The 24,453-nt window shown below is 35.2% G+C and overlaps 2 protein-coding genes across 3 annotated transcripts; both read left to right on the top strand.

Annotated features, from left to right (window-relative positions):
* The first annotated feature begins 1,641 nt into the window (after positions 1 to 1,641).
* LOC105255179 (acyl-CoA synthetase family member 2, mitochondrial) lies at positions 1,642 to 8,000 on the top strand. 2 transcript variants are annotated; one of them, XM_025414074.1, is made up of 9 exons: positions 1,642 to 1,859; positions 2,840 to 3,002; positions 3,314 to 3,839; positions 5,050 to 5,233; positions 6,116 to 6,166; positions 6,612 to 6,746; positions 6,899 to 7,009; positions 7,101 to 7,337; positions 7,685 to 8,000. In XM_025414074.1, exons 2-9 carry the CDS (start codon positions 2,900 to 2,902, stop codon positions 7,982 to 7,984), a joined length of 1,647 nt encoding a protein of 548 aa, XP_025269859.1. In that variant the 5' UTR covers positions 1,642 to 1,859; positions 2,840 to 2,899; the 3' UTR covers positions 7,985 to 8,000. The 2 variants fall into 2 exon arrangements, with proteins under 2 accessions (XP_025269859.1, XP_025269858.1); XM_025414073.1 differs by having other exon boundaries at positions 1,643 to 1,859; positions 5,957 to 6,166.
* Positions 8,001 to 9,010: 1,010 nt separating this feature from the next.
* Positions 9,011 to 10,919, top strand: LOC105254465 (splicing factor U2af 38 kDa subunit). Its single transcript, XM_011263148.3, has 5 exons — positions 9,011 to 9,169; positions 9,267 to 9,354; positions 9,659 to 9,725; positions 9,893 to 10,181; positions 10,272 to 10,919. Exons 1-5 carry the CDS (start codon positions 9,126 to 9,128, stop codon positions 10,504 to 10,506), a joined length of 723 nt encoding a protein of 240 aa, XP_011261450.1. The 5' UTR covers positions 9,011 to 9,125; the 3' UTR covers positions 10,507 to 10,919.
* The last annotated feature ends 13,534 nt before the right edge of the window (positions 10,920 to 24,453 follow it).

Genomic DNA, 24,453 nt, shown 5'->3' with positions numbered 1-24,453 from the left:
CATCTGGCGATTGCGATGGCCAATCAAGTGTGACGATGCCAGACTGCTCTTTCCACTCGGTGCAAAGCTTGCTCCGATGTTTTGGGTCGTTGTCTTCCTGTAAGATCCTCGTTTTTTTTTATGAAACATCGTTCAGCAGTCGGCAACAAACACTTTTCATAAATATTAAGCATTTTCGGAGCATTTAAATTGTATGTAAACAGATGTAATGCTCCAAAACCCTGTTTTGAAAAGCAGCCCCAAAGATGAACTTTTACAGGGTGTTTAACGGTCCGTTGTATTAATCTATTGGCCAAGGACCATCTATTGACCAGGAACGTCGAATGGTAATATATCCCCAAACAGAAGCTTCGTCCGTAAAGATCATTGCCGTCATTTATTACATGTATATTGATATTTATTTTTAGATGGATATTTGTTCAATGTTCTGTATATGGATACATGTATGACGGAATTCGCCAAAAAAAATTAACCATCTGACTTAATTTATATAGAGTTCTGGAGTTCCTCGCAAAAGCTAGAGAAAATGCGGCTATAATAATCTGCGCTCTTTGACCGATAAGCCACAACTCGTTAAATTTGTGCCGTGGTCTTATACTGCCTTAGATGAAGTGATTTTTTGCTTGTTGTGGCTAATTATTCAAAGATGTTAAAAAATTGTGCTAAAATTTAATGTTCTGTATTTTTTGTGTGTGAATGTAGACATGTGAAATACGTGTATATCTAATGGATATCCGGTAGCTACTTGGCGGATATAGGTAGGTGGATGATATACGTGCACACAAAAAAAGAACATTATTGTTTCGAAAATATCTTTAGTTTTAATATGGAAATCTTAAAATGAGATTATATTATATATATGCGTTAATTAAAGAAAAATATAATTGCTTGAATAATTACTTGCTTAAATGAAGCCATTTTATATAGTTCAATCAAGAAAAATATATTCTTATGATTTAAGATTTAATTTTCTTCAGTGGAAAGAATGTTGAAACAATGTTAAATAGGAAATAATATTTTTAAATCAAAGATTGTAATTTTCTTAAAGTAGAATTAAATAATTATATTTTTTTGAGATGACAACTACAATATCAAGCGACGTGGTAGCGTCGCGACGCCAAGTACATAAAAAACAAGTCCAAGCATTAAGTTCCACGTATTGAGTTGGGAGTCACTGCTCTCGACGCGGCGCTACCAAGTACCTTATCCGGAATTTCGCGTCAAATAAACTTTCGGTTAAGATATTTAATAAACTAAAGCCGTAATCAAAAATCTAATGACACTTTTATTATAAAACGGCGTGAATAAATGCTTTCGATTGCGACTTGTTTGAACAAAATCGATGCAGTCAATCCTGAGAAATGATGATCGAATATCAGAATTGTGACATTTCTCGTTTTCCTTCATTTCCAGTAGTCTCACGTGCATATGCTCACACGCACACACGCAAAGCGAATTTGTCACTCAAGCGGCGTTCACATCGCTGCATATATGATTATTGCTTCGATATGTACAATGCTTTAAGTGACAAAATCATATGTGCGCATGTGCGCACATACATGTGATATGTATATGTATGTGTACGTACATATGAAAGATAAATTTATTAAAATTTATGTATATGTATGTACGTATAAAAGATACATTTATTAAAGTATAGTGCGGAATAGTGTAAGGAAAAGAAGTGACACGTTAAAATTACTTGTTTAAAAAAATAGAAGACAAGTGACATATTATTAAAAATTATTATCAAGCGACACAGTAGCGTTGCAACGCCGAATGCATTGATTAGTAAAAAAAAAACTCAGATTTGTGACACTTAACGATAGCCAAGTAAACTGTGATTTATCAATCAAAAGGTAAATATTGTAAAATTTTTCTCATTTCTATTTAGATTAGACATAATATATTTTGACATATTATATTAATAAAGAGAATAGACAGTTATCATTTTGTGGAATATATATTTGTATAATTTATAATTATATATATATGTGTGCGTGCGTGCGTGCGTGCGTGCGTGCGTGCGTGCGTGCGTGCGTGCGTGCGTGCGTGCGTGCGTGCGTGCGTGTGTGTGTGTGTGTGTGTGTGTGTGTGTGTGTGTGTGTGTGTGTGGAAATTTACATATTTTACTGCGCAATCATAATTATAGTTACGTAGACATTTATTACATTTGCCTGCGTAGACACAAACATAGTTACACAGAAATATTTCTTATATCTATAATAATAATTATATATATATATATATATATATATATATATATCCAAGTAAATTTCGAATTAAAAAATTAAGACCAAAACAATTTACAAAAACTTGCGTGTTCGGATCGTATTATAATTCTCATATTTCTATAATTGAAATTAATTACAGGTATATAATTCGCAAACTTTGTAAAATTATATGTATTATAATGTGAATACCTTTATAATAAAAATTTTCTCTCAAAAAATATATATAATAATTTTCCTAAATATATAATTTTCCTGAAAAAAATCAAAACTAAATATGAAATCAATGATTAATTAGCCAAATACATTAAAGCCAAGTACATTGAACAATAATCTAAATAATATAAGATTTCATATAAGATTTCATATAAGATTTCACATATGTCTAATATTAGAAAAGAGATAACACTAATTATAAATATAGATTATTTTAAATGTAACCAGATAAAACCAGATAAAACCAGATAAAACCAGATACGCGTAACCAGCGTAAACCAGATAATTAAAGCGTAAACCAGATAAAAGCGTAAACCAGATATTAAGCGTAAACCAGATAAAACATGATAACAATAAATTTTTTATGTTTTTATGTTATTTTTCTGTTTTAGTATACAACTGCAGGGTTTTGTACTTGTTTACGCGATACAAGTAACTACTTCATTGGAAAGATGCTTTCTCTGTGTAACTCGATTTCACGATCTATTATGTTTAGAATTGTAAATCGTCACAGCTATTTACGATGTCTTTCTATATCACACACTAATTTTGAAGGTAAGTGAATAAATCAATAGAACAAATAAAGATGCAACTTTAAAGTTCGTTCTATTATTATATGTTTACTATTTTATATAATCACCTCACTATACTGAAGAATGCGCCAATATAATTCATATATTGTTATTTTTAAAACGTCTGTACCGTTATTTTAATGGCTATTATCTTAATACGAAGATTAGTTACATAAAAATTTAATAAAGGAAACTATAAAAGAAAAGATATAGAAAATATCTAAAATTCAAAGATATGTATGATTTGAAAAACGATCGTGTATAGATTTACGTTGCGATTAATTGCAATTGCAGGACGATGTCAACATCGCAAGTCTAACATCCAAACGAAAGCTAATCTTTCACAAGCAATCAAAGTTGCTCATATGTATAATCCCGGCGAATTTCCATTGTCGGACAAAACCGTCGGGCAAACACTCGGCGAAGCTGTTGCAACGTGGCCCGAACAAACTTGTATCGTTTCGATCCATCAAAATATTCGATTAACGTTCTCCGACCTTCTTCGACGGGTTGACGCTTTTGCTGCGGGCCTCAAGAAATTAGGAATGAAGAAGGGCGATCGGCTGGGCATTTGGGGTCCGAATGATCTCGAATGGTTCATAACTTCCCTGAGTGCATCGAGGGTGGGATTAATCGTTGTCGCGATTAATCCGGCTTATCAACAGAATGAATTAATTTATTGTTTGCAAAAAGTTGGCATAAAAGCGATTGTCTCACCGGACATGTTCAAAGTGCAAAATTATCCGAAGATGTTGTTGACCGCCAAAGAAGTCTATCCCACTTTGGAGCACATTATCATTTATTCGTCTAATCATATAACGTAAGATTCTCTTAATATTAATAAAATGTTAATATTAATATTATTTATTCTGTGTAATATAAATATTATTAATAGAAGAATTATTTCCTATTTAATCACGGGATTATGAAATGAAAGATTTTATAAATAATATTAATTTTAATTGATATTAATATTAAAATTATTTATTATTCACAGAGTTCCGTAATCGTATTATTTATTTATTTCAAATAGAATTAATATAATTTTGGAAAGCAATGAGAGAGAATAGTTTTAAAATGTTATAATATATTTAATTAAATGAGGTGATTATTAGTTTCTTTCGGTCCTGCTCGATTAGATAATTATAAATTTCCACATGATTATTTGTGAACTTTTAATATGTCCACACATTGAAAACATTTGCCTCACCGATTCGTGAATATCGCGTGAGTTCTCGCACTTTAACTGACGGCAACCTTTTACTCAATTTTACGAAATGGATTAAGAACACACTGACTGTTGTCAAATTATATTTCATGTGCTCGCATTTTTAGATAAATATATTTCAATATATCACAGACATGCATATTCTATATTCTATATCAATATAAATATTCTATACAAATATAAATCTTTTCCTGAGTAATTAATAACATTCTTTCATTATAAAAATATTTATAAATATCAAAATCTATAATTATTTAATTATATTTAATTTCTAAATAAATCAGAAAAATTGATATCCTATGTATTCGTAAAAATTATATTGATTATTATAGCAAATAATTAACGTAATATTATAACTCGATATATTTTCTTATAAACAACTAAGATACGAAAGTCCTGTTTGATGACGTAAAAATAGCATATCGATATAAGATCACGAAAAAAAAATGAAGAATGAAACGACTTTAAAATGCTGAAAAGGGTGAGACGAAGTATGGCGTAAGTAAGCGTAACATGATTTCGATATCGAGGTGAATGTTAATCAGCAATCTCACAAACACTCTCATAAAAACTTTTTACGTATTTTCAGTTTATACTTTGTTTTGTTCCGCGGATTCCGCGCATTTACCTGGTACTATTGTTCTCCTACTTTTACGAATCAATCGACTTGATTAATAATTCTTGCCATATGGAAGAATCATGGCAAAATTAGACTAATAGCTTCACTGACTTCTATTCATTCGCACCCGTAAACAATACATCATTGGAAAAACGATATAAATAATATTAGTTTAATTTATAGCGGTACTCATCGTTTCGCTGATGTTGAAGCTTCAGCAACGAAAGCGGAAGTGGATGCGATCGCCGCGGAGCAGGCTGAGATATCTTGCAACGACGGATGCAATATACAATTTACGTCCGGTTCCACCGGCAAGGCCAAAGCCACTCTCCTCTCGCATAGGTGTATTGTAAATAACAGCAAAGAGGTAAAATGATAAGAGTAAATATCAGATATATTAATCACTTTATAATTCGTTGTGTCAGATTTTGAAAAAATATATTCTGACATAAAGCATAATTCATTCCCTTTTTTAATTTAAATTAATATAAATATAATAATTTTTATTAACAAATTCTTTGTCAACAAAATTAATTTCCTCATAAAATGGAATAGAATGACTATTTTGTTCTTAATTCTTTTCTTTCTCTCTATCTATCTGTTTATTTTATTGTGTTCTATTTACTAAATCCATCTCGAGACCTCTTCATTTATATGTATATAAATATTTGTTATGTTACTAGCTTATTCTTAATCTGTTTTATTTTCTATACATGTAATTTTGAGATAATTACATGACGACATTTTTCCAATAATAATGTACTCTTATATAAATCAATTTAAATTATAGGTTTCTCGTTATTTAAAAAAATCTAGCATTATATTTTATCAATTGATTCAAAACATTCTTGTATTATATTTTATTTTTGAAAAGAAGAGACAACATAATTAACGAGAACAACATAATTAACTTTTACTCACTTATTCTTGGAATCGATGATTTCTTAGATCTCTCCTTAGATACTTCTGCTTAATCCAAATGTCTCGATAAATTTGCAAATCTCAAGTTTTAAAATTAATCTGGAATGAGAGATTTGACATTTATATTTAATATTTTGAAAAAAATATTTTGTATTTTTATATGTGACAGAATGCATGCAGAGCAAAAATCAATACCGAAAACAAAATATGTTTAAATATACCATTCTTTCATGCTTTTGGGTTCATAATGGCTAATATACTCATCTTGCACACTGGAAGCACTCTCGTTATAGAAGAACGTTCCTTTGATCCGATAAAATCTTTGAAGGCGATAGCGCAAGAAAAGTGTGCCGTAACATATGGAACGCCAACTATGTGGGTAAGCAAGGACAAAAAACAAGGTTAGCTAGATTGTTTGAAAAATATGCATTCAGAGTAGAAAGCGAAAACGAATTACACAATAAATATAATAAAAATATATAACATCCTTATTATTTATTGTTTAATTTTACATTTATTGTTCATGCAATTTTACAAGCATTTTATAATAATTTCATTTTTTACAATGTAATTATTCGCGATTTATAAAAATATCCGATAACAATTACTGAAATTATGCAAGATAAGATTTCAAATTGATAGAAATATTAATTTTGAACAGAGCGCTGCAATTGCTTCTTGTTTAAAATTTATTTGAAATTTTTTATATTATTATTAGTATATTATTATATTCAATTTTTGCGAATCTCAATCCAATATTCTGACAAAAAATAATAAAAATTAATATCCTAATTAAATTGAATTTTATTTTGCTCTATTATCAGGTGAACTTACTTAAGACACAACGATGGTTGCAACTACCTATGGACAGTCTTCAAGCAGGGTTTATGGCGGGAGCACCTGCGTCTTCTGAACTCATCAAACGAATACGAAATTTATTAGGTTTTAATGATTTAATGGTAAGTTCACAATCAAGGCTATTTATAACATCTTTCGTTTATCATCATGCGATCAACATTACAACCCTGGAAAACAATTTTAACACGCCCAAATCAGATCTCTTCGGAAAGTCCGATTATTATTATAATAAATTTTCGATTATAATTCACAGAGCCTATACGGTCTCACAGAGACAGCTGCAGTATTTCAATCAATACGTGGAGAGGATAAGTACTTATCTGAGACTACCGTGGGTTATTTAGGAGATCATGTTGAAGCAATGGTATATATATCGTTTTTAATTTCGATACAATATTTTATTTAAAAATTTACATTAGAGCTTTTAAAGTTTTGTTAATATATTTGACGAAAAGGTTGTCGATCTAAATGGTTTGCCTGTTGCCTTCGGAAAACCTGGCGAACTTTGGGTACGCGGATATTCCAATATGTTAAATTATTGGAATGACGAAGAGAATACAAGGAAGACATTGACGCAGGATGGTTGGTTGAAAACTGGGGATCAATTCATCTTGCATGAAAACGGATATGGCGTGATAATCGGAAGATTAAAAGACATGCTTATTCGGGGAGGAGAAAATATTTTCCCTAAGGTAAAATTATATAAATATCATTATTATATATTAGTATTTAATTCGCAGTATTTGCTATATCCAAGTAATATGCGTGTTATTATGTATAATAAAAATGAAAAAATATTTGATAAAAACTCTTTTCGAAAAAAATGATAGTTCAAGTATAAATAGATATATCTAATGATTTATCTAAATATGGCTTTATGTAATTTAAAGATTTATTTTGTTTGCTATTAACGATATCATTATTTTGATTTGATTTTGATTGCCACTTTTCTGAAGCAAGAATCAATATATTTCATTTTCTGAAGCAATAATCAATATATTTCACTCATATTAATTGTACGTTTTATTTTTTATTATAGGAAATTGAGGATTTTCTAATGACTCATCCTAAAATAATAGAGGCACAAGTTATAGGAGCGTATGACGAAGTTTACGGAGATGAAATTTGTGCGTGCATTCAACTTAGCGACAATGCGAAAATGACACAGAACGAAGTGATAGATTATTGTAAAGGTAAAATAGCACATTTCAAAATACCGCGTTATGTGCATTTTGTAGATGACTACCCAAAAACCACTAGTGGAAAAATTCAGAAGTTCCGTTTAAAAGAACAATTGGAGAACAGTGGCGTGATACCAACGGGACAAAAAAATTTGTAATAATAATTGATTTTAACGAAAATTTTGTAATAAAATTTAATTTTTAGTGACTTCATTTGTCTCAAACAAAATGTTATTAAAATTTTCTAGATATAAAATTATTATTGAATGTTATTTAATAAATAAATGTTATTAAAAGCATAATATTATTGAATGTTATTAAAAGCAGTTCTTATGATGTCTATTTTATTATTTACATTATAACATTTTTATTATTGTATAATAATTAATAAATCTTTTCAATTCTGGCAATGTATACTAATTTTATACATCCTGATACACAAAAGATCCAGAATAATAATCCATTATGATTTTCTCGAGAACGATTGATAACGCAAAAAAAAAAATGATAAAAAAATGAAAAAAAGTTGAATAACATTACAATAATTATCTTTCATTGATCTCATTTTTTTCTTAAATACAACAATAATACATGGAAAAGATGCAATTTTACTTTTTCTAGTCAAATCATTTTATTGAATATATACAAATAGAAACACAATCACATCTGCGTCTAAAAATATAAGGTGTTCAAAAAATGAAAACTTCGCTTTAAAATATTTCAAGTTTTTCATTTTTTATTTAAGAGATACAATAAACATTTTCTGTATCGTTTCTTCTCTGTATTTTCTGTTTCGTTTTATTATGACTGACAATTAAGAATAAAGCAGTCCATTGTCCAACTATTCTCTCAGTCTGGAAACTCTATATTTTTGGGTGTTTTTCATTTAAGTGACACAAGTCCATCTTGATTTTATGAAAATATCGATAATAAAAATATAATATCATATTATAATATGTTTATCTATAAATTATAGCATTATACATATACATATAATATATATAAAGAAAGAGGTAGGAGAAGGAGAGAGAAGGAGAGAGGAGAAAAATAGAGAGCACCTATTATCATTATTTAAAATTTTTGTCATTTATTTATTAATTTTTTTATAATTTAATTTTTTTTTCGTATAAGGAACTAATCGGAGAATATCGACAAGCGTAGTGTCGGTAAAGCAGTTTTCTGACATTACTCGTGTCGTGCGCGAAATGTTGCGGAGTTTTTGTGTGAAAGCGAGAAAAAAAATCTCTTTTCTCGTAATACAAAACTGTGAGACTCGCTCGAATCGGATAATTTCGCACCATGGCTGAATATCTGGCGTCAATTTTTGGTACCGAGAAGGACAAGTAAGTAATATGCCACTTATAATGATAATTTTACTTTTGATTAGATTCTTAGGTTATGATCGCAATGTAAACTTTGAGCTTCTTCCGCCTCTTCCAGGGTCAATTGCTCGTTTTATTTCAAGATTGGGGCCTGTCGACATGGTGATCGTTGTTCGCGAATTCATAACAAGCCGACCTTTAGTCAGGTAAGACTTACTTGCATATCTTGCGCAATGATTTACGCATTGCAATGTTTTTATCTGAAAAGGTATACATTTGCAAAAAGTATATTTCTCCTAATCTGCTCGATTAAGACTGCAAGAATTATTTTTTTTGCTGAATATGTCATTCATACAAAAGCCTCTTATATTTGAGCAATTGAATTTATATATCAGTATCTTTGCTTTGATTGTATTTTGTACCCTGGTGCGATCAAGTTATTTATGGTTCAAAATGATCCAGTAATAATTATTTCGCGATATATCGTTCATGCAAGTCTGTATTCTTCAGACATGTCTACTGCAGAATCTTTACGTAAATCCTCAGAATTCTGCCAAAAGCGCAGATGGATCTCATCGTAAGTACATTGCATTAAGTTTTAATGAAATATTATACATATAAATATATTATATAAGAGAGATAAAAATATATTAATAATTTAACGAGAACATTATAGATGTATTATGCATGCCCAAGATAATCGTATCGTATAGAACATTCCGTTTTATTTTTATCTTACAATAGTGGTTGCAAATGTATCGGACGAAGAGATGCAAGAGCATTATGATAACTTTTTTGAGGATGTTTTTATCGAATGCGAGGACAAATATGGCGAGATCGAAGAGATGAATGTGTGTGATAATCTCGGTGACCATCTAGTTGGGAATGTTTACATCAAGTTTCGCAGAGAGGAAGATGCGGAGAAGGCAGTCAACGATCTGAACAATCGTTGGTTCGGTGGCAGACCAGTTTACGCTGAACTCTCGCCCGTTACTGATTTCCGTGAGGCTTGCTGTCGTCAGTATGAAATGGGGTAGTTATCAATTAAAACGCAATCATTAAGTATGATAGATAATATGTAGCATATACATGAAAGCGTATATTGTGAATTGTGTATGTTTAGCGAGTGTACCCGCTCCGGATTTTGTAACTTCATGCACTTGAAGCCCATCTCCCGGGAACTTCGTCGATACTTGTACAGCCGAAAGAAGGGCAAAGGACGCTCGAGATCGCGCTCGAGATCGCGTGGTCGCGATCGCAGAAGGAGATCCAGATCTCGTGACAGAAGATCGAGATCTAAAGACCGGCGTAAAGGAAGAGACGAGAAAAGCAGGGATGGCCGATCTGGTCGTTATTAAAATAAATTTTCGTCGATATATTTTTTTAATGACTTTGATTTTATCTTTAAATCGATTTAAATTTCATTTCATGAATTATGATATATATTTGAATAAATTACACAAAATTATTTCATTGTTATTAAATGTACGAAAGATTAGAAGCATAAATGATTATAGATAAAAGATTGCAAATATAATTTGTATTTTGTAAAATATTACATAATTGATTGTTTTTTTATACCATTGATATATTTTATCATTTAATACTGAAGTACATCTCTTTCTTTATGCAAGTTTTATGACTATGATATTAGAAGGCAGCATTCATTCGGCGATGTTCAAGTGATATAATTTCTACAAATATGCTATGATTATATTCTTCGCATATTTGTATTGTTTAAAATAGTTCATTTTCCTAAGATTAAATTGTATTCATAAATTTTTAGTTTTTAAATTAAAGTTGATAAAAGTATTTTAACAGTGTTCTCTCTTTCTCCTATTTACACACATATTAAGATATAAATCTACATTAATAATTAATTATATATTTTATGTACAACTTTTATACATATATAAAATATATATATATGTATTTATATATTTTTCTTATTTTCATTTTAATAATAATGTATTGTGATGTATTTATAAAAAATCATCTCTGATATTTCAATAATTATTTTGCAGAGATCAGAATTTGAAACAGAAGATGTATGTAAACATATATCAGAATATCTTATCGAATTTTAAATTACTAACATTTTATGATAGAAACTTGTCCCGTTTGCCGCAAGATTTCGCTCGTGGTATCTCGCATACGAAATCCATTTTCTCTTGATATCGGTGCAATTATTTCAGGTATAAATTACTTAAAAAATAGTAATAATTTGCCCGTAAAGAAAACTATAAATAAAAAAATAATCTATATGAATTTTAAAATAAAAGTTTTCTTTTAAAAATGTACATTTTTATGAAGCACAATTCTCTTATATTACACCAAAATTTGAAACTGAACTCACATTTCAAGATATAAATTTATCAATCTGAAGTCTTAAAAAAATACTCAAGATAGATCTATTACACATGGAATTCCTCCTGTGATAACTGGCTCCCATCAATAGTAATTTTTTAAAAACAGTAGTAGCTTGCACCTTTCATGCATAATTATTCATGCATAAATATCTCAATTCTTCGCTCTTTCTTGATTTTTTTCTCTTAATCTGATGCGTTGTCTCGTGCCGACCAACTGTTGCTCAACAAGTTGTTGTTGAAAGATGATTCGAAGCTGCGGCGGGCGTGCGCGCAGCCAAGCAAGCGCGGCAAAAAAAATGGAAAGAAAGCAAAGAGACCGAAAAAAAAGGAGGGAAAAACGCAGATGAAGGGAGGGACAGCCAAGGGTTTCCAAGGAGAATCACGTCTCCTCGAAATCGCCTCATCCGTATCGGGCACGTGTTTCGGCTGGGCCTTAATTGGCAGGGCTTTTGGGCCTCTCACTTCGCTTCAAACCTTCGAACGGGCGTGCATTACCGCAGCAGATGGTGGTCGTGATTGCAGCTGCCTCCCGAGAACACCTGCCTTTTCCTTTGGACGGCTATCGGAATACCGATATCTGTTCTTTTCGCCGCTGTGCATTTCAGCCGGTTTATTTTGCCCTCGAGATTGCTGTGTCAGCTCGTTTTCGCTCGCCGAAGAAATAATTGTCCCGTCGATAAATTAACGCGATGACGAGTCACGGTCGATTAATCAATACTTATTCAACATATATTCGTGTCCAAAGAAACAAAATTGTCCGCGATATTAATATACGGCCGCATAAAACGTGGTCAATTTTGCAAAACATATGTATACCTCATTATTCGTTCGTGTCCGTACGTTAAATTCGACTATGGATGAGATCTGTAAATACAATTGTGGATCATAGCTTAATGCATTATGCATTGAATTTCGATTTTTCAAATCTCCATATCTTCTCTTTTACTTGTTCCATATTTTCGTAACGTTACACGACGAATCATTAAATTATGTTTCATCGAATACGGGGAATGTCCTTATGAATTTGGAGAGATGCACATTTTTATAAACAGATACCGAAAATAATAAAATTAATTAAGATCTTAGTTTTCTCGACTAATTTTGAATATTTGATTTACGGAATTATTTCATTCTGTATTTTCCTTAAGGATGTTTTGTATGCACAATCCCAGCAAAAAGTAGCTGAAAATCAATATTGACAAATATTTACTTTTGGTTTATTTTGAATATGAGAAATTGTGTGGAATATTAGAGATGTATTTTTTAATATTTATTGCGTTTTTATTGAAATATTCCGAATTTTGTTAATCGAAATGATTAACTTTTGGCAGAGAATTTCGCCTTGTGACAGATACATGGCTAACTTCATTGAATCATATTTAATATCTTTTTAACCAGTTAGTACTTGTATAATATTATTTGACCAAATATTTCCTCTGTATCTAAACTTTTGTAAATTTTAAACAATGAATATTATTTCTGAATATTATTTCCATGTGTTTTTTTTATTTGAATCGACGTGATTATTTCCCATAAGAACACATGTTAATTCGCAAATTAAAATGCTTATAACTTGTGAACGCTTCAGTGAATCAATTTAAAAATTGTACTAAAGATTTTAAACATATGTAAGGACATTCTGTACAATTTTCATTAAATTCTCAATATTTTGAAAATAGGTACAAAACATCCTTAACTAAGCTTTCCTACAACTTTCCTTAAATTTCGCAAAAAATGTGTCCGCATCAATACGCGAGGATGCAAATTGAAAGTCCAGGAACGGAGTACAACAGTCCGCGAACAGGCTATCCGAGTACTATAATTAATCCTGGCGATTCGCCAGACATCCTGGCCACAAAAGAGAGATTCATTTCTACTCTGCCAGATAATGAGGGCAGAAGGACAAGAGAGACGAGAGAAGAGAGAGGGAGAGAGGGAGAAAGAGAGGGGGAGGGGGGACAGGTCGAACCTCGAAATATGCGCGCAGAAAATCGTGCACCCACCGGGTTCTGACGGGAACAATGGACAGTCCTGACCGCGATTTCCCTCGTCGGGGAAACGAGCTAACGAGCTGTCAAACGTCATCGAGCCGGAAGGGTCTGGGCGCTGTTGAATGTCGGTAGCACCGGCGATGCATCTTCGATCGGCTTTCCCGTATCGAGCTTTCCGGAGCAGGACGTGTCCCCGTCTTCCGCTAACTGCGACGAAGATTGGCAATTACGTCGGTCGAGATCGATTTGATATTGAAAACTGGAAACGTTTCAAATAACAATCGGAGAATCTCGGGGAGCCACGTCGGTGGGGGCTTGCTCGAAGCGCTTCGCTCTCGAAGCGTTTGACCCGCGCGTTTGATATCGCTCTTCCTTATTATTGCAATTACAAACGTCGTCGTATTAACGTGACGTCAATGTGCAAAGCCCTCCAGTAATGGGTCGTATTAACAGCGGTCAATTATTTCCGCGCTCTCTTCGTCGCCTCTAACGAGATTAAACCGACTTAACGAACGATACGCGCAATCGAACGTCAGTTGCCTTTGCGACATAAATGATTTATGAAAGCGGAGAGGAAACGGGAGGGCTGATCGGGGGAGGGGAAGAGAGAGCCATTTCATAAAACACGGATAACACTGCGGGTCGGTGAGAAAAGGGCGGGAAACGCGAGAGAGAAAGAGAGAGAGCGCGCGCCTTTCAATCCCTCTGTATGAGACGACTGGTTCGATGGTTATGGCGTGGAAAAAAAAAATATTACGCGGGGCCGTTTAATCGCGGGGCATCGAATGCCGCCTGCGAAAAGCCCGAATCCAAAAGCCGAACGGAAAAAAAAAACAAGAAAAAAAAAGATAGGCAGGCGTGTCCGAAATTCGATGCAGGATCCGGCCGGTGATCTTGCAGGTGATCCGACAAAGACGGCGGAGGGCTACCGGGACGGGCGCGTGCATCGGCGAGGAGAAAAATAACCGGTGGAAATTTGTAGTACGCGCAACGTGACGACCTAATTGGTATAATGATAAAAATGGCGCGTTTCAGCGTTACCACGGTGAATTCTCGTTTATATGCAAATGCGGGCCGGCCGCGACGCTTCAACGGCTGCACCTACCCCGAACCCTTTGCAAAAAGCCGATCCGCTTCTTCTGTTGACGTTAAAACAATCTAGGTGATCTAATCGCGCGAGTCTCGACCGAAAAATATGTATATCCCGGGCCGATGGGCGCCCACCTCGCGATAATTTTTTTCAGCGGTTATCGGGGATGCTTTTATTTCGTGCTATTTTGCGATAAAGCGTCCTCCCCCCCCCCCACCCACCCCTCCCACTCCGCTGACGTTTTCGAATCTGCATACAAACATGAAATTATGTACATCGTGAAATTTTAACGATATATATTTTATTACACGGTTATAATGAAAGCACATCAATCCTGTATACAAAACATACATTGTTGCCGAGTGTACAATCGAACAGTAACACGAGGAATATAAAATTAAAACAATACACGTCAGAGAAAATATACAACGTATATGTGAAACATTTAATAAATCTAAACCGTTGATATTTTATAACGCGCGATAACGAGAGATCACGAGAGATATCTTTGTTCCATTTCCATGAAACCTCGTGGAGTTGATATGGGACAGAGATATTCCTACTAAAGTATATATTTCGCTCCCCCTTGTTAAAATCACTCTTGATTAACATATTCCAAGATTCGGGCGTATATTTACCCCGGGATACTTTGGCCAAACGATGGAGCGATATAGCGAGAGATTTACGAGAGACGTTCTTTACACCCTCCCACCTTTTCTCCGCTTCAGAAAAGAAAACCGGTTCATCAGAATTCATTGCAATCGGCGTAATCGAAATCTGTTTTTGTTCTTTCTCGAATTGTACCGCGATAATAGACAGTGACATTGTTGGGGGACGCGAAGGAGAGGCCCGAGGAATGAATGGAAAAATGGAAAGAACTGCCCCGGACTGCGAAGAGGGAGACTGCCGAGGGTGAGACGACTCCCAAGAAGGCACCGGAGGAATAACGGCGAGTTTAATATGGCGCCTCGGGGGCTCGTTTAATCATTTAATCGAGTCCCCGGCATACCTCGGTTCTCCGCCGCGTCGTTTGCACCTCGCCCCGTCCCTTTCTTCATCGCGAATACCTCCGTCGAAGGGCCGACGATTACTTAAGGACGAATTCGCGCGCATTCCCCTCCTTTCTCCTCCCACGTTTCCTTTCGCCTTTCGCTGAGCAGTTCCTGAACGAGTCCCCTTTGAGCTCGGCAATATCCGGTTGTAAGCGAAATCTCATCGAGTCCGGATCGGTATCCGCGTAGGCTCGAGTCCGGCAATCGTATAAATGGTGATCCTAGACAGCAATATTCAAATACAAAGGCTCTGACTAAGCCTTCTCGAGTGCAGGGCAAACACTCGGCGAGTCGTGGGTAACTTGTGGGAGCGTCGATGTGATGAAAGAATCTAGATGACTGAGAGACTCATGCTCTTTCGAGTCGCAAGGTCGTGAATCACCAAGCCTACTTGTTATAGACAGCTTTATTTTTTAATTCTAAGCAACAATTAATTTTTTTAAAGTAACGTATACTCGAGCTTTTTAAACGAATATTATCAGGAGGATATGCAGGGTGATTTAAAAGTCTGGAAACGGTCAATTATCTCCGAAAATAGTGGTCCTGTGGGAAAATGTTTCAGAGAAAATTTGTAGGGTTTTAAGTGACGCATTACACAGTAATATTACTATGACCTTGAAGAGTGTTGTTAAGGTCACGTCGAGATCACCTTCAATTTCTTAAATAGAACTCCCTATTTTTTATTACATATTCTTGTAGCTTATCTCGAGAGCTTTCCAAAACACTATAATTAAGTTAGTTTTCATTAAGTGCTTTCCGAATTATAAGGCTTGAAATCATTTCTTAATTTTACATAAACTGTAAAATATCTTGTAAAATATTCATTTTTTGATTATCTTAATACTTTTATGTACACAATAATGAGAGGAATCAATTGGTGTAGAGAAAACACATAGTTATTTTTAAGAAAAAATATGTAATTGTTAATTGCAAATTACATATTTTTTCTTCGAAACAACTATGTTTTCTTTACACCAATTGATTCCTCTCATTATTTTGTACATAAAGTATTCAGGTAAGATGATCGAAAAATGAATATTTTTCTAGATATTTTATGGTTTATGTAAAATTAAGAAATGATTTCAAGTCTCATAACTCGGAAAGTACTCAATGAAAAAATACTTTATTATAGTGTTTTGAAAAGCTCTCGAGGTAAGTTACAAGAATATGTAATTAAAAATAGGGGGTTTCATTTAAAAAATTTAAGACGACTTTCACGTGATCTTAACAACACTCTTCAAGATCATAGTAATATTACTATGTAATGCGTCACTTAAAACCTTACAACTTTTGTCTGAAATATTTTCCCATAGGACCACTACTTTCATAGATAATTGACCGTTTCCAGACTTTTAAACCACCCTGTATATTCCAATATAATTGATATAGAAGAAGCTGAAGGGGAGATCGCTCTTTTTTTATAGTTTAAGGAAACATTCCCGCAAAGCATCTCCCCCGGCGCTCTCGAGTCAATACGATTTTACGAGAAACAACTCAGGATTTTATTGAAATTGTTACGAACGCGGATCTCAGGCTCTCGAATCGTTCGATCAACGCATTCCAGCCCGTGCTCGATCGCACGTGAAAAGGGGATGACGACACCGAGGGTGGAAAATAATGGCAGCGAGACGCGCGAGAATTACGGGCTTGTCAAAAACGCGACATCCAGCCAAAAAGCAGTTTCGCAGCTCTCTGCCTCTTCATTTTCCCTTCTCCTCCTCCCCGTCTCTTGGCATCGGTTCCGCTCGGCGGTGCGACAGATTACGCGAGAAGAGGTAAAACGGCGAGAATGGAGAGCGTAATAATTCGGTGCTAAATGCGGAGAAAACCCGGCCACGCTCTGACGATTAGTAGATGGGCCATAAAGCCCGGGCCAGAGTTCTTCTGGCTGTCGAAAATAATGACGACGGGAGATATTCGGCAAGTATCTCGCGCTCGCAAGTTACCCGAAATTAAATACGAGTGGCTCTCGCTTTTTGCGAAGACGGAAAAAAAGGGTAAAAGAAGGAAAAATACAGTGTTTGGTTAGACTTAATGAAGAAAATTAAAGAGGAGGCGATTGCAACCGCGATGACACGTTTTGTGCCGACCATTTTATTCCGTCGTAATCGTTTTGACTTACTAATTGCAATTAATATTGCCGGAGAAGAAAAGCTTCTTGACAAGCGGAGCCGGAAGAAGAAGCGAGGCAAAACAATGGGAAGTAAACGAGCTCTAAAAAATCTGCAAAAGTAGAAGTAGTTGAGGATGTTTAATGGAGCGTCTCGGTAAAGAAGTGCTCTTGAGAATCTTTCTCGCTGCGAGATCGGATAGCTTTGTTCGGAAAATCTCGTGACTTACAATTTGTCGAAAAGATTGGAGATTGAAATGTAAGAGGACAAGATATATTCATCAATTATTTTATTGTTTTCAATCTCGCTTAATCTCCTTCCGACAGACAATTAACATTTTTTTTATCCGCGAGGGGTTGTTTATGAGATTTAAATACATTTTCATGTATAAAAATTCTCGAAAGCTATTATAAATATAAATTTATAATTGATATAAATTTATAATAAATAATATATATTTTAATCTATCAGTATAAAATTGTTCTTATGAAAAAAGGTAATAAGAGCGCAATAAAATATTATTACGCTGGCTTTTATTGCCTCTTTTTGCTTATTATTTGATTTATGAATATTGGAGCTTTTTATTTGATTTAAATATACATATATATTTATTTACAAAATTATTAATTACAAATTTATAATATAAATTCATAATTAATAATTTCATGAAAACAATTTTTATATTAGACTGACTAAATATTTACAATAGGCTGACTAAAATATCAATCGATTGGAGAATAAAAAGTTGAAATGTTTGTAACTATTGAAACACTCTCTTATCAGCCACGTTACATATTTCTTTATACCGACAGCAATTTCCAAGATACCTCCTTATATTGCTGAGGGCTTGCGCGCTTCTTTTGTTCAAGATCAAAGGCCGCACGAACATACTAGCTATGCCGGATATGAGAATTTGCGCGCGTTTCCGATAGAATTTGTGGGATAGGTCTATTCCGTTACAAATCTTTTGCCGCCAATAAAAGTCTTTATCCGAAAAAGCTTCCGCGGAGAATTACGAGAACGCGGATTCACTATTGGCTTTTCCAACGCGTGGAAACTCGGATGGGACGCGGAAATCCGGTTTCCCCGAACGTTTAATTGGGATTTTATACGACGAATTAGACTAAAAGGCTATTCGCGTAGGATCGCTTAACGAGTATGAAAGAAAACCTCGGATGTCCAAGTGTCGCTGGACTCGGGCTGTCCCGCTGACACGTGTGCCCGATAGATATTTAAACCCGTTGACTTTTCAGCTTTTTGCTCGCATAACTGCACATCTATAGACGAGACCAAAAAGAAAACGTACACACCTGCAAAAGCGTTCGATTACTTTGTACTCTCTCTCTTTGGTTTGAAAGAATTACGGTCGTAGAAATCCTTTCGAGGATGTAAAATGAGTTGCACTAAATCTCTCTATATTTAAAACTTTGGAATCGCTTGAAAAATTTTTGTCCTTTAACATATTACATTTTTTTCCTTTTCGTCGCGAGCTTTTGTGTTAATATGAGCGATAAAAAGGATAATGGGTAAAGGTTTAATAAAATTAAAAGCTTGGGATTTATATTATTACGTAATATACGAGTATCATTTTATGTGGATGAAAAAATGTGTATTCTCTCTTCAAAATTGAACCACGAATTACGCCGCACTCTGTACATTGGAGATCAACGCGCTCCACCGCAATGCGGTTCGCGTAGATTAATAATTAAAACATTGTTACATATCCAATGTCGGATCATTATGAGCAGAAACGTTCGCTTAGATATAGAAAAAAAAAATTATTGATTGATATTTGTCGAATATTGCTCGTGTAAAAATTAAATGAAATGAACACTAGAGAAATGAAGAACGAAAATTATTATTATAACCAATAATAAAATTATTATTGGTTTTGTGTGAAATAGGATTGCACGAGATACCAAGATTAGTCTCGATATTGTCTTGTCTTGTCTTGAATTTCAGGACAAGATCGAGACAAGATTTTTAATTAGTTATCAAGACAATATCAAGACTAAGACTGTCAAGATTATTAGTCTTGTCAAGATTATTGGTTCTCAAAAAAACCAAAGTATTTATATTTGTAAATGAAAAAAAATCACTATATACGAATTTTAAAAAATGTTATTCAATAAAAAAATTTATATTGATAAATTTAAAAACATTTAATATTAATACAATATAACATTTTTTATAAATTAGAAATCAAACTCGCAAATTTTAGACATTAAAGAGCGTTTCACCCAGGAAATTGATGCACATTAGTGCTTTTAAAGATTTACTTTGTAATCTGGTTCTATTATTTGACATAGTCAGAGTTTCTATTGAGAAAAGTCTTTCTATTGGCACGGACGAGGCAGTTGAACTTAAAATGTCTCGAGCTATTTTTGACAATGTGGAATAAATATGAATCTGATTTTTTTACCACTCCAAAATATTTATATCTGCACATTCCCTTGAAGCCTGTAAATAGTTATTAATTTCTGTTTTCCATGAAACAGTAAATGTTTTTTTTAAGTAAATAGACGGCATTTATATCGATTACATAGTAATAATTATAATTAAAATATAATACAATAATAATAATTATTTCAAATTATATTACAAAAATTATGTTAAATATTATTTAAATAATTTTTTAATATTAGACAATCAATTGTTAATAAAATCGAGACAACACAATACAAGACGAGATATTTGCTATCAATATTCACTCAAGACCAAGACAAGATTTAAATTTTTGAAAATTTTCAATATCAATACAATATTTTTACGAATATTGTCTTGTCTTGGGTCTCGTGCAATCCTAGCGCGAAAGATTATTATTTCAGAGATCCGACATGTAAAAGACGGACGCCTGGTGTCGCGGAGACGATGTCCGGTACGTCGTTACGATAGATTTACGACGAGCGATTTTCTCGTCTATCTGATAGCAGTCGACCAAAAAGGAGATATCGGAAGTAGATGGCCGGGGGGGAGGGGGTGATGGGACGTCGGCGAGGGGGATGAGGTGGGGATCGGGCGGAAGGCACGCTTCGTCGATTTCGAACCCCCTTCTTCTCTTCCCTCCCTCCCCCCTCTCCCTCCCACGCTTCTGATTCTTCCCACGTCCATTTCCCTTTGTCGATGCGTTTTCCTGCGGTTGCCGGCACTATGGCCGCTCGTCGTCGTGCGCCGCTTTTCTCCCCCCTATCGATCGCGAAACGCGAAATGGGGGATTCCCTTAATTTAGACCCCGTTTTGATGGAACACTCGCCCGATAATGGATTCGGGATGCTTTGACGTTTGGACGTTTCCCCCGTACAGGCTCTGATTTAGTGTGGATTCGACTCCGAAGCTAGGAACAAAGGACCCGTAAAGAGGGCCCTAACGTTGGGCCAACGACGGGTAAAAAGCTGTAAATGTTTCTGATAATTGTTAAGACAAAGTCTTCTCTCTTTCTCTCTCAATGATTTTAATCCTACGGATACCGACGATAGTCGGCAGAGTAATTTTACGCGATCTTGAATAAAGGAAAATAACGGTAGGCGAGAGCACTGGAGTAAAACTGCCGGTTTCATCGATAATTGCAAAAGAAAATAAAAAAGAAAACATAAAGAGGGATAAATTGGAGAATCACGCGTCGATGTAAATAGAATTAAATTATTCGCTAAACACCGCGTCGACGACGTGTGTTTGCGCGACAACAGTTTCCAATTAGGTTCGCCATTTCCTATTATTTTATTAATGCGCACTGGTTCTCAGATCAACAGGCTGCGCATTTCCTCTCTTTGTTTTTCGTACCTTAAGTTAATTGAGTCCAATTTACAGTTGCACGCGCGCGGCAATAGTTGATATTTACTCTATTCGAAAAAAAAAAAAAAAAAACAACGGTACCATAACTGCCGAACAAAAATTGTCTACATTTGGACAATTATCGTTGTTCGCGAAAAACCGACGATAGTTTTGAATAATCGCGTGCTGGTCCAGCGCGCACGAAAATGTCGTAAATTTTTCATTCAATAACAAGACGCGATATCACGGTGGCAGATGTTACTGCCTCCGTTTTCGCGAAGGTGACGGTAAAAATTGATGGAACCGGTTCCACGGAACCGTACAGATTTTTTTGTATAAATTTTCTGGCTTCATTCAGAACTTGAGTGCATTGTATTCGGCGAACAATAACTCATCTCGATATTGCTAGGCCGGTTCTCCTATCCGATATTCCCTGCGCATATCGATACCGCTTACTCTTTCCTTTCACCGCTTTCCATCCTTCTTCATGGGTCTCCCCTTCTCTATCTCGCTCCCGCGTTATGTAAATCCCTTCCTGTCTCTCTCCCTCTCCTCGTCCCTCGCCTCCTGTGCTCTCCGTCCTGCCTTTTCTGCCAATAAAGTGCATGCCCGTTCGCGATTTTACGAGGCGAGACGAAACTTCGTCTATTAACCCATGACTTATTAGTCGCTGGCTGCGATGCACGCGAGCTGCAGGCGATCACGTCGATGACATATTTGACCGATGAATATAACATACTCATTGAAATGCTAACGATGCAACGAGAGTACGACGTATCGATGCGTCTGCCGCTGGATAAAGTAGATGGGATAGATTTTGCTCAAAGTATTTCATTCAATGTACCTACATTCGCCTCTCTTATAGTCTCGAAATAGAATATTCGTGTCTGACCTCGCGAATCGATCTAGCTCCGATCCATATCGCGGACTGTTTTAAGCCACATACATGTTTTATTTTTAAAATTTTTAAATAGTTAAAATACGAAAATTGAACGTGATACATTAAACTTTCACGTGAAAAAAGGCACGCCCTGAAGAATCTCTTATTTAACGATTATCTCTGTTACATATTGCAAACAAATTCTATTTAAAGCTGCGATCATTTCTATTGCATTTTCGTTTTTCCTCTGTCGAATCGATACGCCGTTGTAAATTTTTAACCGCTTCTAAATGCGCGCGAGAATATTTTTGCCTGCCATTTAGCACCTGCCCGCATTCTCTCGGCTTCTGCCACGCTCCACATCTGTCACAATTTCAACGATCTTTCACCGCTCGAGCTCAATCGTCCGATATATATTTTCACGCAAAATAATCCTTCGGAGATAGCCAGGTGTTTCGAGTTCGAGCTCAAGCCTCGTCGAAATTTTCAAGCAAATCTGCCAGCGGAGAAATTAAAGAGCATAATATATTCTTCAAAATTCTTTCCCTTCGATGACAAGAATATAAAAGGGAAAAATGACGAATTTCAAAACTCTAGACAAGAATCAGAGCAAGCAGTTCCATAAAAGGACTCGAGCATCTCGCCCTCGGAGTTTTCTCCATTCTGTCGGGGATTAAGAATAATCTCCCGGCGTCTTATTATTCGCTCTAGAGGTTTCATGCGCTCTTGTCGCGCGTTTATGTTTGCGCGGCACGTGGACTCTCTCGCTCGTGGGATTCTCTCCTCTCGACAGGACGGCGAGCACGAATGAGAGGCGAGATAATGAAGGATGGAGCAGCCGGTCAGTGTTTGAGAAGCACTAGTCCGGTCCCTGCAGAGTGGTCGGTCTTCTACAAGGCTATCCGGTGGACCCGGTGGCGACTTGGAGCGGGCCACTTCCCGTGGGAGCCCGTTCCATCTATCGCGCTACCTGGCCGAGTGTCTGAGCGCGTGAGTGAGAAACCAGGTTATATGCAGATACGTACTCCCTTGCCCCATATTCCACCCCCTCTCGCGACCGCCATCCCCCTCTGTCTACTTTCCTACGGATTGTCACCCTCGAGGATCTCGCAACGGTACCCCGCGGTACGTGCCACGTCGAGAAAAGAAGTCTTTCCCGTTAACACAGACACGTATGAGCGCACATATATGAGCGCACACATGCTCCTTCATCCTCCTTCATGTGATATCCTACAGCTTTCATCCTTCGCGAATCGATATTACGTACAGCACCACGTCTACTTTAAAACCACTCTCGACGCTTTTTCTTTCTCGCTCGCTCGATGAAACCTCGGAATCGGAGACTCCCCGACAATGGCGGGTGGGTAATGTTGCTTTGATATATCGCTTGCTTTTATACCGCGCGATAGACATGTAGATTTTTTTTCTCCACACGTCAAATAGGTTCTTTCTTTTCACTTTACCTGTATCGTCGATTCTGCGGATCGCATAAATTTATATTTCATTATTATGCAGAATCTTCGATTTTTACTTAATTGATTAGATTAAAGGTAATTTCTCTTTCCAAGAGATAATTTTTGGAAATAGTAACTTTTCGCGATTGACAGCAAGATGGAAAATGTGAGAGTTTTGTGTGTGTGATTTCTAAATAGGGAGATACAAGTTGTTCCATGACTTTTAAGTCCTTCTCACGGACTCTTTCAAAAAATGATGAAATTATCTGAGTAAATAATTTCTCTTTCTAATAAATAATATTTATAAATAATAACTTTTCGCGATTGACAGCGAGATGGAAAATGTGAGAGTTTCGATTTCCAAATAGGGAGATACAAGTTGTTCGATGACTTTTGAATTCTTCTCAGGGACTCTTTCAAAAAATGATGAAATTATCTGAGTAAATAATTTCTCTTTCTAATAAATAATATTTATAAATAGTAACTTTTTGCGATTAGCAGGGAGATGGAAAATGCGAGAGTTTTGATTTCCAAATAGGGAGATACAAGTTGTTCGATGACTTTTGAATTCTTCTCAGGGACTCTTT

Source organism: Camponotus floridanus, unplaced genomic scaffold (assembly GCF_003227725.1).
Source record: "Camponotus floridanus strain SB8 unplaced genomic scaffold, Cflo_v7.5 scaffold75, whole genome shotgun sequence".
Lineage (NCBI taxonomy): Eukaryota > Metazoa > Arthropoda > Insecta > Hymenoptera > Formicidae > Camponotus > Camponotus floridanus.
Note: the sequence above shows the minus strand (reverse complement) of the source record. Positions and strands in the feature narration are given on the sequence as shown.